Genomic DNA, 15,765 nt, shown 5'->3' with positions numbered 1-15,765 from the left:
TGCAGTATTTCCATTAAATAAGAAATTAAATAAAATCACAAGTAAATACGCTTGTAACAGAAAATCATGGCATCTATAGATGTAAACATTTACATGAGATTATATCCATAATTCAGCCATGGCGGTAGCCCTCATCATTTATCAGTCATCTCCTTCTGGCAAGCAACGTTCAATGTGCCTTACCGCCATTAGCCATCAGAGGAGACATTAGCATGTTGGGAGCGGCTACGTCCATCCGATTCAGTCTCCATTTTGACCACTTTAAAGAAGAGCTATTTTAAATATGATACACAACTTTTTATGAACGGCGCGATGCCGTGAGAGCTAGACATTGTCCGGGGAAAAAATTCATATTCCTCCTACTACTTCCTGTCTTCTTCTTCGTGGTTTTCGCCGGTAGTGACATCCTATTGATAGAGGGTATAGTTTATTATTATTATTATTATTATTATTATTATTATTATTATTATTATTATTATTATTATTATTATTATTATTATTATTATTATTATTATGTTAGTTTTAAAATCTGTGTAATATATAGCAACTCGGTCCACACTCCATTCCAGTAGATGGCGGTAATGCACGTCTAACAGTTGCTTGCCAACGGCCAAGATGGAGAAAGAGAAGAAGTAGTGACAAGAAGTAGTAACGTCCTGACGTCAGATGACTCGTATGATGTGAAAAGTAATTCCAACACGGCTTAAAAAACACCTCATCCTAGGGTAAAAACCTTTTACCGAAAAACGTGAGTTTTTTCCGAAATCGGCGTGTTTCCATTAAGCTAATTCATTTTCGTAATTTCAATTTGCGCAGTGTTTTGTTTGATAGAAACGTAGCCATTTACTCATCTATCCTCCTGGTCCATCGCTGCAGTCTTTGCCTGAGTGCTTCTATCTTCAGCAGTATTTTGCGCTCCATGCTGTTAACATCCAGGTTTTCTTCTTTAGTGAGAGCCTCTTCGTTCACGTTTCCTTCTTCCAATTCAGTCTCCATGCTACTGCGAGGACTCTTCGGACTTTCTGGCATAATGGAGAGTTCATGTTCAAGCTAAAAATGACACAGTGCAGAGAAAATAACTTATTCCTATAGTGCTTAAAAATGAAATCAATTTTTTTTCCACACCAGATCCAATTTGCTGTTTTAATCTGGGTTTTTCTCTCCCTTTCATAAAAAAAAAAAAAAAATACAAATGACAGCTTTTATTTCACTCATCCGTTATACAAGTTGTACAACGGAGAATTAGGGTCATGCTATGAGAAATGTTTTTAAAATTACGAGAAAATGGTCATCATATTAACAGAGTAAATACAGAATTTTATCAGAACGTATTAAAATTACAAGAAAAAGTCATAATATAGAGAAAGGTTTGATAAAGTTATTAGGATCTAACATTCAGATCATTTCGTGTGGTTCTGTCTTCAAAGTATACATTTATTTGCTCAATCATTTCAAAATTCTGCTACTGGTAATACTTTGATGCTGATTATGTGTTAAAAGATTTAATATTCCTTTATCTGTAAAACCTGCAAAAATACTCAACATTCCTCATTTTATTTTGTTATTTTTTTGTGTAGGAATTTTCATAAAAATATGACTTAATTCTCCTAGTATTATGATTTTATTCTGGTAATATTTTGACTTTATTGTCGTATTATTTCAACTCTATTGTCGTACAAATTTATTCTTGAAACATTACGACACTATTCTCATTATTTAAAATTACTTGAATTCAAAGTCCAAATAAATAGAAACCGTAAAACAAGATGGCCGTCCTGCGCCCTCTGACATCTGAACTACGGAAAACCAAGAAATGCATTGGTGAAAAAAAGTTCATTTCAGCTGTAGGTCAGATGAAGCTGCTGCAATAATTATTTAACATTATTTAGAAAACAGTGCTCACACTTTTGAGGGTGTGACTGAGAGTTCGGATGCATTCCTCAGGCAGCTTCATCAAACATTTCTTCCTTTCCTGTAGAGCAACCTGGGTCTCTCTCAGGTTCCTTTGAGCAAGGCGAACACGCATGTTGTAGTACATCAGTTTCTTCATAACTGCAGACTTCAGAGAAAAGAGGCAAAAATAAAAAATAACATTAAAATGTGCGTCAGTTAAATAAATCAAATGTTTTGCATCAGTTTAGGATTATAGCAATAAATGCTACATCATATACCTACAGTGTTGTGACTAATGGTTATTTTAGCAATCGATTAATCTGACAAAAAATTTGGCATGTTCATCAATTCTTTTATTTAACCACTTAGGACTATATATATGATATTAGAAATACAGAATAAATAATTTAATTTCTTTTTCAAACAAGAAAATAAACATTTCATTGCCTAAATTGCAATAATAAAAATACTTTCAACATCAACATTTGAACAGAAAGCTCAGCCCTTTCTGTTTGACCTAATATCAATACAATGTAGGGCTGATCTATTACAACTGATTAATAATTGGATACTAAAAGGTTATTAATATAATATTTTTTGTCTTAAATTTGAGCTTAAAATGCCACTTTTGGAGTTCTGGGTAGAACATATTTACAAAGGTTATTTTATCTTAAATGCTAAATGTATAACAAATTGTAAACATTTTTGGATTAAATAATTGCTAAGACTGTGTTGTTCTTTAAGCAAATTGCCTTTTCTTAAGTCTGAGTACCTCAGTTAACAATTAATCAATAAAATCAATTAAAAAAATTAGTTGATAATTGTTTCAAAAACCGATTAATCACGATTAATCCGATTAATCGTTTCAGATGGGAAGCAATCAGTGAATTGTGTAAAATCAACAATGCTCCATCATTCAATGAGTCTTAAATTTTATATATATTTTCTTTGATACGTTCATCTTGAAATTGCTGATGTTTGGTTTCCAGTTTATGGTTTCATCAACCATGTTTACACGATTAACCGCAACCCCATCAACCCAACAGATCGGTTGAAGTCTCTCCGTCTTATTACCTCAGCAGCATCCTTGATTTGTTTGCAGGAGACATCCCAGTTGTCTAGTCGCTCCAGACCCGGCAAGTGATAAAGGATGTGTATACTGTAGTTGCACAGCTGACACACAGGGTTTGAAGCTGAAGTGGGGTCGTTCAGAGCTAGCTCTTTCAGATGGGGCAAACGGGCCAGGTGGGTCAGTTCCTGTTGGAGCAAAACACAAAGACCAGATAGAAGATGAGACTTTTGTTCTTCGTCAGGTTGGTTTGTTCTTAAAGGTTTCCTACACAAAATATCTTCCTTACGTTTTTTGCACAAAATCATTTTTAAATAAAGAGATTTTATTCTGTCTAGTTTATGCTGTGTTAGGGCCTCTTCTAAACCAGTTGACCGAACATGCTGGAGTTCTGCTTGGGTTGCTAGGTAACAGGCTGGGCTTGGCTAGGGTTGCTAGGTAACAGGCCAGTGCCCATGGATGGTGACTCAACAAAACGATAAATCAAGAGTCAGAATTCCTTTTAATGCCATTGAGCACAAATAAAGCACAACAAAATTTGAAAAATACCTACTCCTGAAGAAACACAGAAAAACTGGGATGTTAAAAATGCACTTATAAATAAATAAATACAGACGGGGTTTTATATGGATTTTCTGTGCTCAGTAAAACAACAGCTCTTGGTAGAAACTGTTTTTTAGTCCGTTTGTCCTTGATTTTATACATAGTTCCCATAAATCTGCACTGGAAGTAATCCGCACCATTTCAGCAGGTAAGCGCATGCGCAATGGATAGCGGACCCATGGCTTCCAAACCAACAAAAAGAAAATATGTTGAAACTCTTAACCAATGCGCGAGAAAATGATACATTAAAATGGCTGCTGTTAGGATGGAGAAGAAAAATATGTGGACAAACTGGCTCAGATCTCACCCTACTATATAGTTAATTATTTAGTGAACACAAAGAGGGCGTATATCATGGGGGAGTTTTACGGCCTGAAATCTATGGACGCACACAATCAATGCTTAAGCAGATTTGAAATTTTCACGTGAAAAACAAGGTTCTGGTGACTGGCAGAGTAAGAACATACGTAGGCTACATGTCCGTCTTAGCTAGCAGATAAAAGCTACATTATTAGCTAAGCTAATATTGCTATTTCAACAGTACATACTACAGAAAATATCACTTATATTTATTGTAGACAGATAGATACACAGAAGTGCGCAGAATTCTCAAAAACTATAATCGAATAATACTTGTAAATTAAAGTACTTGTTTAAAAGTTAGATAGGGACGAGGCGAGAGCTAATTCTAAGCTTGTGGTTTGTTTATGTTGTCATAGCAACTGCCTGCTAAGATGGCTGTTAGTTACCAAGTTCACATGAAAAATATATATTGCCAAAGAAGAGCTGCGTGTGGTTCTTTTCAAGCACTTTGGCTGTTTTTAGAAGCAGTTAAGAACCAAATAAAGATATAAAAACAAACAAAATGTGATTTTATTTCTGTGTGATATCCGTCAATTCCGGGCTGTCATAAAACAATATAAATTAAAATATTGGTATTTAACAAATGTAATGTTAAATATTGTACAAACATGCTTTTAAAATCAATGTGGGAACCAGTATGTACCCTCTGTTTAGCTGGATGCACACTGGAAACTCAGTCTAAATATCAGAGATGCTGTTAGATGCAAAAAGACATTCTTGGAGTCTGCGGTGAAAAAAGATGCCACACTGAGCTGACAAAAGATGTTTTTCTTTAACCCTGCAGTTGTTAAACTTGTCTCTGCACAGTCAGAGACAATAATTACATTCCTGCAAGCGAGCAGGAGAAAAGGTGAGCTTTGAGAAAAGAGCTGCGGCGTGAAGCCGATCGAATCAGGATCAACAAAAATTTGTTCTGTCAAAATGACCTTTTTATGTTAGAAACAACGACTGTGTGCTTTAAAATACAAGAGTCTATGCAGCTGAATGCAGGTAAAAATGCCAAGATCATGTATTTAGCTATTTAAATAAAAGTTCTTTATTTGTGAATCGGTGATTAAAAACCTCACTATTCTGCTTAGCACAATCGGTGCAAAATACCTGAAATATCTGAAAATCTCATCTAACAAAGACCGAAACAGCTCAGTAGAAAAGTCTAATTCTGGTTTCTAATAAAACAGACACATGTAATTTAAGCCGCTATATAAAAAGAACAACCTTTTATTCTTCTGTTTTAGACAAGAGCGGTTATTTCACTTCATAACATCTGAAAAACTAGAGTCCAGAATGAAAAAGGAAAACAAAAATCCCTCCCTCTCTCTTTCTCTATATATATATATATATATATATATATATATATATATATATATATATATATATATCCTTCATGGCATAGATTCAATAAGATACTGGTATCCTGTACCATCAGAAGATAGGTACTCTGTGGTCATAAAGGGATGGACATGGTCAGCAACAACACTCAGATGGTTGTGGCGTTGACACGTTGATCAGTTGGTTCTAATGGGCCCGAAGTGAGCCTAGAAAATATCCCCCACCCCACTACAGCACCACCAGCCTGGACCGTTGATACACGCCAGGATGGATCCATGTTTTCATGTTGTTGATACCAAATTCTGATCCTGCCATCCGAATGTCGCAGCAGAAATCGAGACTCATCAGACCAGGGAATGGTTTTCCAATCTTCTATTGGCCAATTAATGAGCCTGTGCAAATTGTAGCCTCAGTTTCCTGTACTTAGCTGACGGAAGTGGCACCCGGTGTGGTCTTCTGCTGCTGTAGCCCATCTGCCTCAAGGTTGGATACGTTGTGTGTTCAGAGATGCTCTTCTGCTTAACTCGGTTGTAACGAGTGATTATTTGAGTTACTATTGCCGTTCTATCAGCTCAAACCAGTCCAGCCAGTCTCCTCTGACCTCTGGCATCAACAAGGCATTTGCACCCGCAGGACTGCCGCTCACTGGATATTTTCTCTTTTTCGGCCCATTTTCTGTAAACCATAGAGACGGTTGTAAGTGAAAATCCCAGTAGATCAGCAGTTTCTGAAATACTCAGACCAGCCCATCTGAACGTGGCATGGTTGTTGGTGCTAAAGTCACTTAAATCACCTTTTGTCCGCGTTCTGACGCTTGATTGGAACTGCAGCAGATCGTCTTGGCCATGTGTACATGCCTAAATGCATTGAGCTGCTGCCATGTGATTGGCTGATTCCATATTTGCGTTAATAAGCAGATGGACAGGTGTAGCTAATAAAGAACACGTTTGCTTGACTATCTTTGTGTGGACTTTCCATTGACTTCCATTGATATTCATTTCTACAGCCTAAACCTTATCCTAACCCTAACCAAAACTCAATTCACACCTTAGTCCTAAATCTTTGACCCAGAAAGTGTTTCTGAGCAGTGGGTCCCCACAGCGTAGTATGTGTCAGGAAAAGAGTCCCCACGAGGTATTACAAACAAACGCGCGCACACGCACACACACACACACATATATACAAAGCCTTGCATCTTTACAAATTACTGGGATGCTGAAATTATAAACCGCACTCCTCTGCTCTTCCTGCTGAAGAAATTATCTGAAAAATCTAAACTGACCGAGATCCCCGACAAATATTTCGAGATGCCCTTTTGTGAAACCAAGAATTTTAATAAGATTTGAAAAAACAAGTAAGCATACTTTTAGGAGAAAGAATCTGAAGGATACGTTTTGGTTTTCAGTCTCACCTTAAAGGAGCTGATTTTGTTCCCGGACAGATTGAGAATCTGAAGGTTGGCATTGGGATCAAGGCTGTGGCCTGAAAGAGAGAGAAATGAAACAAACATTCAATTATTTTATCTCTCTAAAATCTCCATCAAACGTTACAAAGAGGGAGGATTCATCAGGCCCACCGATCTTTTCAATGGAGTTATCAGAAAGGTTTAGTTCCCTCAGATTCTTCATCATCTTCAGGCCCTTTGGGGATAAATTACAAAGCAGCAAAACAAAACGGTAAATAAAATAAATAAACTTCAGGCAGACAGTGAACATAATTCATTATTCCGACCTGAATCTTTGTGATGCAGTTATTATTGAGCCACAGAGTCGTCAGGTTGACCTGCAGTTCTAAATTCTTTATTTCTTGGATCTGATTATCATACAGGTAGAGTCTTTCCAGCTGGTTACACGTCTGCAGGCCGGATATCTCCTGCAGAAAAGACAAGTTATTATCACTCCATGCAGGTAAAATGTTCGGATCTAAACGTTTCACCCAATAGAAACTCCTCTTTACAGGAACGCAGACAATTATAATTATGATTATTGGGTTTCAGTCAATTGGTGCTTCAGTAACCTCATCTTTAATTTATACTCATTTGGTTTTTCCCCATTCTATTCATTCTAATTTGATTAATCGTAATTAATCAATATTTTAAATAATCGCCAACCAATTTAATAAACATTTAATTGCTAAAAAAGTCAATTTGCTGAAAAAACAACATGCTCAGAGCAGTAATTTGGTCAAAACTGTAAAAACATGTACTGGTACATTTTGTATTTAAGAGTGAATATTGCTGAAATCTGCTTGAGGATATTTCTTCTACAACAAATCTGAAATCTCTTTCTGAGTTTCTTAAATTAGCTTAAATCTATCAAAAAACAAGCACATTTAAAACATTATGCACTAATTTATCACAATATATATTAATTAATTCTACAACAGATTGTTAAAGCAATGCTAATAAAGATATAATTATAAAATTACGAGAATAAAATCATAACAGCAGGAGTCAAAATAATATGAGAATAAAGTTGTAACAATATTACACTAAAGTTGACTTTAAAGTTGATAATAAAGTTGAAATAATACAAGAAAAAAGTTATAACATTATAAGAAAAAAGGAGAGCAGTTATATGAAAATAAAGACAAAATAATAGGAGAATAAATCCCATTATTTCAAGATATTATATAGTTTGTAATGCAACTTTATTTTCAAATTAATTTGAGTTAGTCTCATAATTTTATGACTTTATTCTTGTAATTAATTTTTTTATTAATAGTAAAATTAATACACCATCTTAATATGGCATATTAATTATGAAATGAAGTCTAATAATCAGAAATGATGGGACTTCATTTTGGTTTAGCTGCATTTTTATATTTGTCCACAAGATGGCGCCACGTCCTTCCATCGAAACATGCAGCAAAATTTCACACCGATTCTTGTTGGAAAAATACAAGTGTGTTTTGTTATTGATGTTGGATAATGGTGGTTTGTGTGTGTGTGTGTGTGTGCGTGCGTGTGTGTGTGTGTGTGTGTGTGTGTGTACAGCTTACAGTGAGATGGCACTGAACGATCCAGAGCTCCTGGAGCACTGGACACAACTCCAGTCCTTCTATTTCTTTTATACACTGGCCCACGATGGTGAGCTGGCAGAGATTCGGAAAGCTGGAAAGCCCGATGATCCGGGGGAAACCAGAGAAGAAGATCTCCAGGGACCTGATGCTGCTCCCTTCTGTCGCTATTTTTTCATAGGACAGCCCATTCATCAAGCACTGCCCAGAGAAAACAAACAGATTTACCTCATCTTTCTTCTTTCAGAGTGGAACAGCAATACAAAAACATACAACTGCAATGTAGAGCTGAAACAATTAATCACATTAATCGATTACTGAAAAACATTGTCAACTAATTTAGTATTCGATTAATCGTTAACTGGACGATAAAATTTTTTAAACATCCCAGCAGTAATTAAGCCAAAACTGTACAAAATAATATACATTTTCCAAAGAAGACAACACCCTTATCTGTAAATATGTTCTACCTATTGCTATCCAATTATTAATAAAATAATTTTTAAAAATCAACAGATTAGCCCAACACTATACTTTTTCACATGTTAAAGATGCAGATGCATCCTTTGCTACAAATAATCAAGCATTCCCCAAAGGAATGCTATGTTAATGCAGTTTAGGAAATACAATTTTCATTTTCTCATTCAAAAACAGAAATAAAATTTTGGTATTATTCTCAGAAATTTTCAACAAATTTCTGAGGCTTAAAAGTTGAAAATTTGCTAGAAAAAAGCAAATGAAATTTAAGATTGATCTCAGAAGTTTTTACATCCAAACTTGGAATTTTCTGAGTATGAAAAGTAAATAAAAATCCTACAAAAAAATTTTTTGAGATTAAATTAAGATTTTTTTTTTTTTTTTTTAAAAAGCTTGGAAATTTTCAGGTTAATCTCAAAAATCCTGCAGATTTTTTTTTATTCTAAATTTGAAAATCACAAATTTGCTAAAAAAAAAAATAAAAAAAATAAAAAGTAAAAAAAGAAATCTTTAAGAAAAAAATTGGAATTTCATCAGTTTCAAAAGCTAAAAGTTTTGCTAGGAAAAAAAATTAATCTAACAAAATCTTACAGAATTTTTTTTTTAATTTCTGCACATGAAAATGGGAAACTAGCTAGAAAAAAAGGAGAAATTTTTAATTTCAGAAATCCTCTAAAAAACTGAACATTTCTTAGTTAGAAAAGTTGAAATTTTGCCAGAAAAAAAATCTAATTTGAGATGAATTTCCCAAATTTTCTTTTTTTTTTTTTCTTTTCTTACAATTTCAGAGTCTCAAATGTAAAAAACTTCAAAACTTGCTGTCATGTGGATTAGAGAAAATACACAATTCTAACCTGTGGACCATTTCTTGTTTTGCAAAGTTGAATTTTGTTGCGTAAAATATGTGTTGTGTTTTCTTACTCACCAGTTTTCTAAGCACCGCCTCCTCCTCAGAGCATTGCTTCTGTTTATTTTTGAGCGACATAACTCTACAAAAGCACAGAACACATCTTATAATGAAGTAATAAAAGACACAACAGAGGAAAGGAAAACAAGTTGATGTTAACTCCACAGGCTAAACCTCCAACGAACACTAATTTTCTCAGCCATAATTTATGCGCCTCATTTAAGAGAGAGAGGCGCTGGTATAAATAATACACACATGTCAGTCTTTATGGAATAAAATCCGCCCCGTTGTCCATTGAGGGGACTCTTCGTAGTTCGTATCCAGGCACAGCGCGTCTGGTTGCTAAGGGAGACGGCTGGACCTCCTCTGAGCCGCCAGGTGAGGGCGCCACACTGCAAGCTATTTCTCCTGTAAAAATCAAACATTGAATTATGGCAAGCCATTAGAATATTTAATCAAATCAAACTTTAAAATACTCACATTAGAATTCTTCTTTATTAAAATGTAACTGACAACTTAAAATGTGTATTTCAGATTTACTACAGCTGATATTTTACAAGAAATGTTAAGTTTACAGTATTTCAAAATTTATGAAATAGTAGTTGTATTAACACGTGGTCCAACCATTCAGATTTAAACATAAGAGAACAATAAAATACAAAAAAATATATAAATCAGTATTCACACATAATAAAATGGCATTTGGGATGTGAAACCAAGAGACTAAATAAAGTATTTCAACTATAAAACTAAATAGTATAGATAAAACATTAAGATTAAAATAGTAAAGAAAACATATAGAAACTAAACTAATATTAAAGGCATTTGGATACAATTAAAACTGCAGTAGAACAAAAAAAAGTGTGTGTTTTTTCTCTTTTGCCCTTTCACAGTTTAGGTATTCCTCAATTTAAAATGCATATTTAGAAAACCAAAATATTTTTCTCCCAATCAGATTCAAATAGGAAAATTATCAACAGGTAATTTTCTTCCATTTCTGAGTGAACTTTATAAATACCTTAGCTTGACTCCTTACAAGGATAAATTCACATTTCAAATTCACACAACATAGTTATTGATTATTGTGTCAAAAAGCATCCTAAAATGGGAGTTTGGTCCTTTACTGGATTTGATTGTTTGAATTGCAATACATTTGGACTAAAACTGAAAGCTACTTTGAGTCAAACAATCTGAATTGTGTTGCAACAGTGGCCCTGGGTGAAGAGCCATGTAGGATAGCTAATACTCCTTCAGAGCCATCCAAGAAATTACTGAATTAAGAATAAAAATGTATTTGCTAAAAAAAAGTTTACTAATGACACTTTTTACCAAACTGATCAAATTATCAATAATTTAATATATATTAAATATATAATATATATATTATAGAATATATTAAATAATTCATAACAAAAAGTAACAAAATTAGGTAAAAGAAAATATTTTTTTCCAAATAAGTTTCTTTCAATAAAAAAATGTATATAACTTTAACAAGAACTGCAGGTGTGTGTTTGTGTCTGGTGAATCTTTGACTAAAACACGTTTGTTTTTCATTCAGCTGGTAGATAATCCAGACATTTTTACTCAAGTAAAAGTAGATTCAACCAAAAATCACTGAAGTAAAAATACTTCTAAAAGTACATTTTTTAAAAATTACTCAAGTAACTGTTATTGAGTAAATGTAAATACTTACTACTCAACTTTGTACTCATTATGTGATAAATCGGCTTGACATACCGATGCTTAAAAATGCCAAGCACATTGCTCTCCCGTCTTTCAATGTATTTAGGTTATTAACTAATTATTATTTATTATAGTCAAATTCCAGCTGGCCTTCATATTTCCGGGATGTGATGAAGTGCAGATTATTTCTGCAGCCGATGTGTTTGCTGACAGTCTGTTTATTATGAAGGCGTGAGTCCGAAACGTCTTTCGTGTGTTTATCCCACATGGAGCCAAAGCCTGAGTCTCCGGCATGACGTCAGCGTCGGATCAGTGAACTAAAACAATCAACCTCACTCCCCTGCTCCTGTTCCCAAACCGACCGCAGAGGCTCCTCTACAGAGACCCGGACTCAGCGGACCCGGGTCCAGCAGCTGCGTTGTTGTCATCGACCCCCCGCTCCTCTCCTCTCCCCTCCATCCATCCATCCATCCCCCCTTCCTCCTCCGCAGCTCGGATTGTCGGCGCGACCATCCGGCACCGATACATCGAGCACCGACAGGAGCGGGAACGGCACCGTCTGTCCGACCAGAGGAACCAGCATGTCAGCTGCTCAGCACGGCGAGGAGCTCGGCTCGGACGGGAGGTGGTTCGGGGACGACCGTGAGCCGAACGGCCTGTTCGGAAACACGGCGGCCAGGTTCGGAGAGCCGAGAGGCGGCGTCGACGCGACGGCCGACCCTGATCACCAACAATTTCATCCTTTCCAGGAGGACGGGAAAAGGCCTCCCGTTGCTATGGAAACTGCATCTACAGGTAAAACTTGTTGTTATGGTATTGGATATAAATGTTCAGGCATGTATAAATAGCGGGGGTTTGATTTTGGGTGCCAAAAATAAAAACAACATGCTTCGCTCTTCCGGTGTAAACAGACAGGAGCCAGTTTGTCAGATCACCAACAGGCGGCCTTTAATTTTACTCTGAAGGTTAAAAGGGACCTTAAACTTTAAACCTTAAAACAAACTAACTAAATTAAAACACTTTTAAGACGTCGATCAGCAAGAAAACAGAAAACAATGGCATCTTAACCAAATCCAGACAAACCCATCGTGGCAAAATAAACAATATGGTCCCAATTATTGCTCCAATATAAACAAAACATTAATATATCTCCAATCATAATGTTGATATGCTGTCTCAAACTGTCTAAGACTTTAATTAGTCTGAATTTATATCGTAATATAAACTAAGTTATGTTTACTGCAGATTTGTGTTTTTGTTTGGGAGACTGAACTCAGTTTGAAGTCTCCCATCCTCTGCTCTGCTCGGGTTGCTATTTTTAATCCTCGGTAGCTTTTTATTCGCTTGGTGAGCAGAAGTAGAGCCCTGCACTTTTATTCTCGAATCCACTGAAAAATTTATGATTATGCTTTTTAAAAAGAAGAGGTTGGGGGTTGGGGAGCATCATCTTGTCCCCTCTCAGGCCCTTTCTGTTGCTGGTCAAAAACCAATGATTATTTTAATTTTCTCCAAAAAACATTACAAAAAGTTGAATTTCATTTTTAAAGGGGTAGTATTTATTTACTATGCATTTAACATTTTATTATATTACATTTTGTTATATATTTTTAAATATATAGCCTATTTAAAGCATATGTTGACTTCGCAATTTAATGCTTTGAAATTGGATCGTACCGATTGACTCACAATTAATTAATAAGCGTCTATTTGCTCTAAAACTTGAAATTTCTCTTGCATCAAGAGCTCTAACCGCCTTTCCGTATGACTAAATTTTCAGAATATGTTGACGATCGCCCCTTGGTTGAAATAGCGCGATTCACCGAAAATTGAGAAGCTTGTCAAGTGTTTATATTTCAAAACAGAAAAGCATACAGGGCATTTTCCACCCCACAACCACAACGGAATGACTCTATTTATATCTATATATATATATATATATATATATATATATATATATATATATATATATATATATATATATGGATATATATATATATATATATATATATATATATATATATATATATATATATATATATATATATATATATATATATATATATATATATATATATATATATATATATATATATATATATATATATATATATATATATATATATATATATAAACTATTTCAAGTCAATTAATTGTCTCCATCCCTAGAACTCCTTTTAATAGGAGTTCTTATGATGAGCTCAGCCATAATTTGTCAGGGAAATTTAACTTTAAATACTGTATTTTTTTATTTGTATTTTTTTTTAAAGAAATTTTAAAAAAACTGAATCCACAGTGAAGTATCTACTAAGCTTTAGTCTTCTGAAACGTCAACAGAGTGGGTGCTCTGCTCTCCCAGACAGATTGTGTAGGTGAGCGCAGACAAACACGGTTTATTTTGGTTCCTAAAAGGAAAAGAATAGTCTGAGGTTGTTGTTTCTTTTCTCTGAACGGTCAGAGGGGAATAATCTGCTCCGTGTCTTTGTTCTCAGTGAGACAGTTGCATCAGATCCTGCGGGGCGAAGGGGACATGTTCCTCCTAACCAGCTGTAGTTTCCTCTGATCTTCAGAAACACCACATATTTCCAGCAGCCTCCCCACACAGAGCATCATTAAAGTATTATTTCAAACTCTGGGCATTTTATTTATTTATTTTGACACTAGAAAAAGATACTCAGTCTTATCTGTCTGATGTTGCATCTCTGGATAATCGATCAATGCCTGTCCTAAATCCTCTTCGCAGCAGTGATCTACCTCAGATAGTGCTGACTTCATGTGCACTAAATCACGTCAGGGCTGGACCTTTTCCTCAGATCCCTACAGTGCAGCATACTGCTGTAAAACGTCTTCCAAGAGTAGACACAAAATTAAAAATTTGTATGCTCATTTCTCAGATTTTTCATATTTTCTATTAGACACTCGAATTTCAGGATGAAGGTGATTTTTCAAGATGGCTGCCATTTTTGAGCCTTTAAAAACAATTACCATAAGATCATAAAATAAAGACTTTGCTGTTTGCGAGTCTCACACCAATCGTCATCTGGAAGGAGATGAAGATGAGTAACAGAATGAGATCTCCTAATGTTAAAGTTATGCTTTTATTTACCATTAGCTTCTGCCAATTGTTTTGTTTAGTAGTTTAGCATTAGCTTCTGGTAATTTTTTTGATCAATTTGGTGTTAGCTTTCGCTAATATTTATACGCGTTTAGTGGTTTAGCTATTGTGTTCCAGTTTTGTCACATACAGGAAGTGTCTGGTCCTGAGTTTAAACTACTGCTAAGATTTAGCATTCAGTTTGTCGTTGAAGAAAACGTAGATATGAAACATACACTTGTTTGCTTTATGTATGTAGACAAGTAATAAGGATTTTACTGTCTATTTAAAATCTCATCCATTTCCAAAAGATTTTTTTTTTAATCCTAAAATCTAATCAATTCTGAAATAATGGGTTATTTTACTTTACAACTGAAAAAATATGCTATGAAGTATATTTATTTTGAAAATTAAGAATATTGACACTTTACTTGGAAGCTGAATGTTTATATTGAAACTAATCACATATATAAATTAATTTAAATGATAGACAATGAACAACAGCAAAGAGTTACAGTAAATAAAAACAAGACAACCCAAACGGAGTACACAAATTTTATTTTGGTCAAAACAAAACTTCTTTAACAGTTGTATTTAACTATTTTGTCAGCCTATTACTCTTTCTTCCTTAAATATTTGTCATTACTTAAATATTTATAATAATCACTTTTCAAATCTGTATTGTTTATATTTCAGACTGTTCCTAAATAACCCTGAAATAAACTCCTTCAAGGTTTCCAACGTGCTCTGAAATAATCTAAGCCCAGCATTAAATCCCTATAGAAAGTTCTACCACTCTATTAAATTGAATACTTGCTCATGATTTATTCATGCTTGATTTCAAAAGCTTACCCAGTTCCAGCTTGGCAGAAAAGGATAATTCACTTTCAGGAGGATTATTTGACACATATTGACTTACATCAGTTTGAAACCATCTTCAGAGTTGTAAACGTTGCATTTGCACAATTACAGGACTGTCTGTGATCATTTCAGCAAAGTAATGCAATAATAATTCTGCATGAGTGAAAGGTTAATAAAAGTACAAAGTGTCACGTTGTTGAGCGTCTGTAATGTATGCTGAGCTAATGTGCGACACTCTGCTCGGACAAACACCATCAGTCACGAGAAATCTCCTGTAATCCAGCGCCTGATCGGTGGATTAAGCCCGCATGTTTGCATCGTCTTTGACGAGCAGAGAGCGGCAGCCTGCATGTCTCTGTCTGTCTGAATCGGTTTTCATATCTTTGAGACGGAGGAAGCACTTAGAGAACTCTGCATAAAACAGCAGAGAGTCTGTTGAGAGCTGCTCCTCTCCCCCTCTGGGGAAACTGG

The 15,765-nt window shown here is 35.0% G+C and overlaps 2 protein-coding genes across 2 annotated transcripts in view; one reads left to right on the top strand and one right to left on the bottom strand.

Annotated features, from left to right (window-relative positions):
* lrrc9 (leucine rich repeat containing 9) overlaps window positions 1–10,039 on the bottom strand; it is a 32,083-nt gene extending 22,044 nt beyond the window's left edge. The window contains exons 1-9 of the mRNA XM_044143565.1: window positions 9,915–10,039; window positions 9,678–9,741; window positions 8,258–8,476; window positions 6,989–7,129; window positions 6,834–6,897; window positions 6,669–6,739; window positions 2,968–3,150; window positions 1,904–2,059; window positions 848–1,050 (exon numbers count right to left, since the gene is read on the bottom strand). Of these exons, the coding sequence (XP_043999500.1) occupies window positions 848–1,050; window positions 1,904–2,059; window positions 2,968–3,150; window positions 6,669–6,739; window positions 6,834–6,897; window positions 6,989–7,129; window positions 8,258–8,476; window positions 9,678–9,737 (1,097 nt within the window). The 5' untranslated portion in view covers window positions 9,738–9,741; window positions 9,915–10,039. The remainder of the gene's footprint in view (window positions 1–847; window positions 1,051–1,903; window positions 2,060–2,967; window positions 3,151–6,668; window positions 6,740–6,833; window positions 6,898–6,988; window positions 7,130–8,257; window positions 8,477–9,677; window positions 9,742–9,914) is intronic.
* A 1,469-nt stretch (window positions 10,040–11,508) lies between these two features.
* Window positions 11,509–15,765, top strand: part of rtn1a (reticulon 1a) — a 29,641-nt gene continuing 25,384 nt past the window's right edge. Inside the window, exon 1 of the mRNA XM_044143570.1 lies at window positions 11,509–12,137. Within this exon, the coding sequence (XP_043999505.1) occupies window positions 11,924–12,137 (214 nt within the window). The 5' untranslated portion in view covers window positions 11,509–11,923. The remainder of the gene's footprint in view (window positions 12,138–15,765) is intronic.

Source organism: Gambusia affinis, linkage group LG16 (genome assembly GCF_019740435.1).
Source record: "Gambusia affinis linkage group LG16, SWU_Gaff_1.0, whole genome shotgun sequence".
Lineage (NCBI taxonomy): Eukaryota > Metazoa > Chordata > Actinopteri > Cyprinodontiformes > Poeciliidae > Gambusia > Gambusia affinis.
Note: the sequence above shows the minus strand (reverse complement) of the source record. Positions and strands in the feature narration are given on the sequence as shown.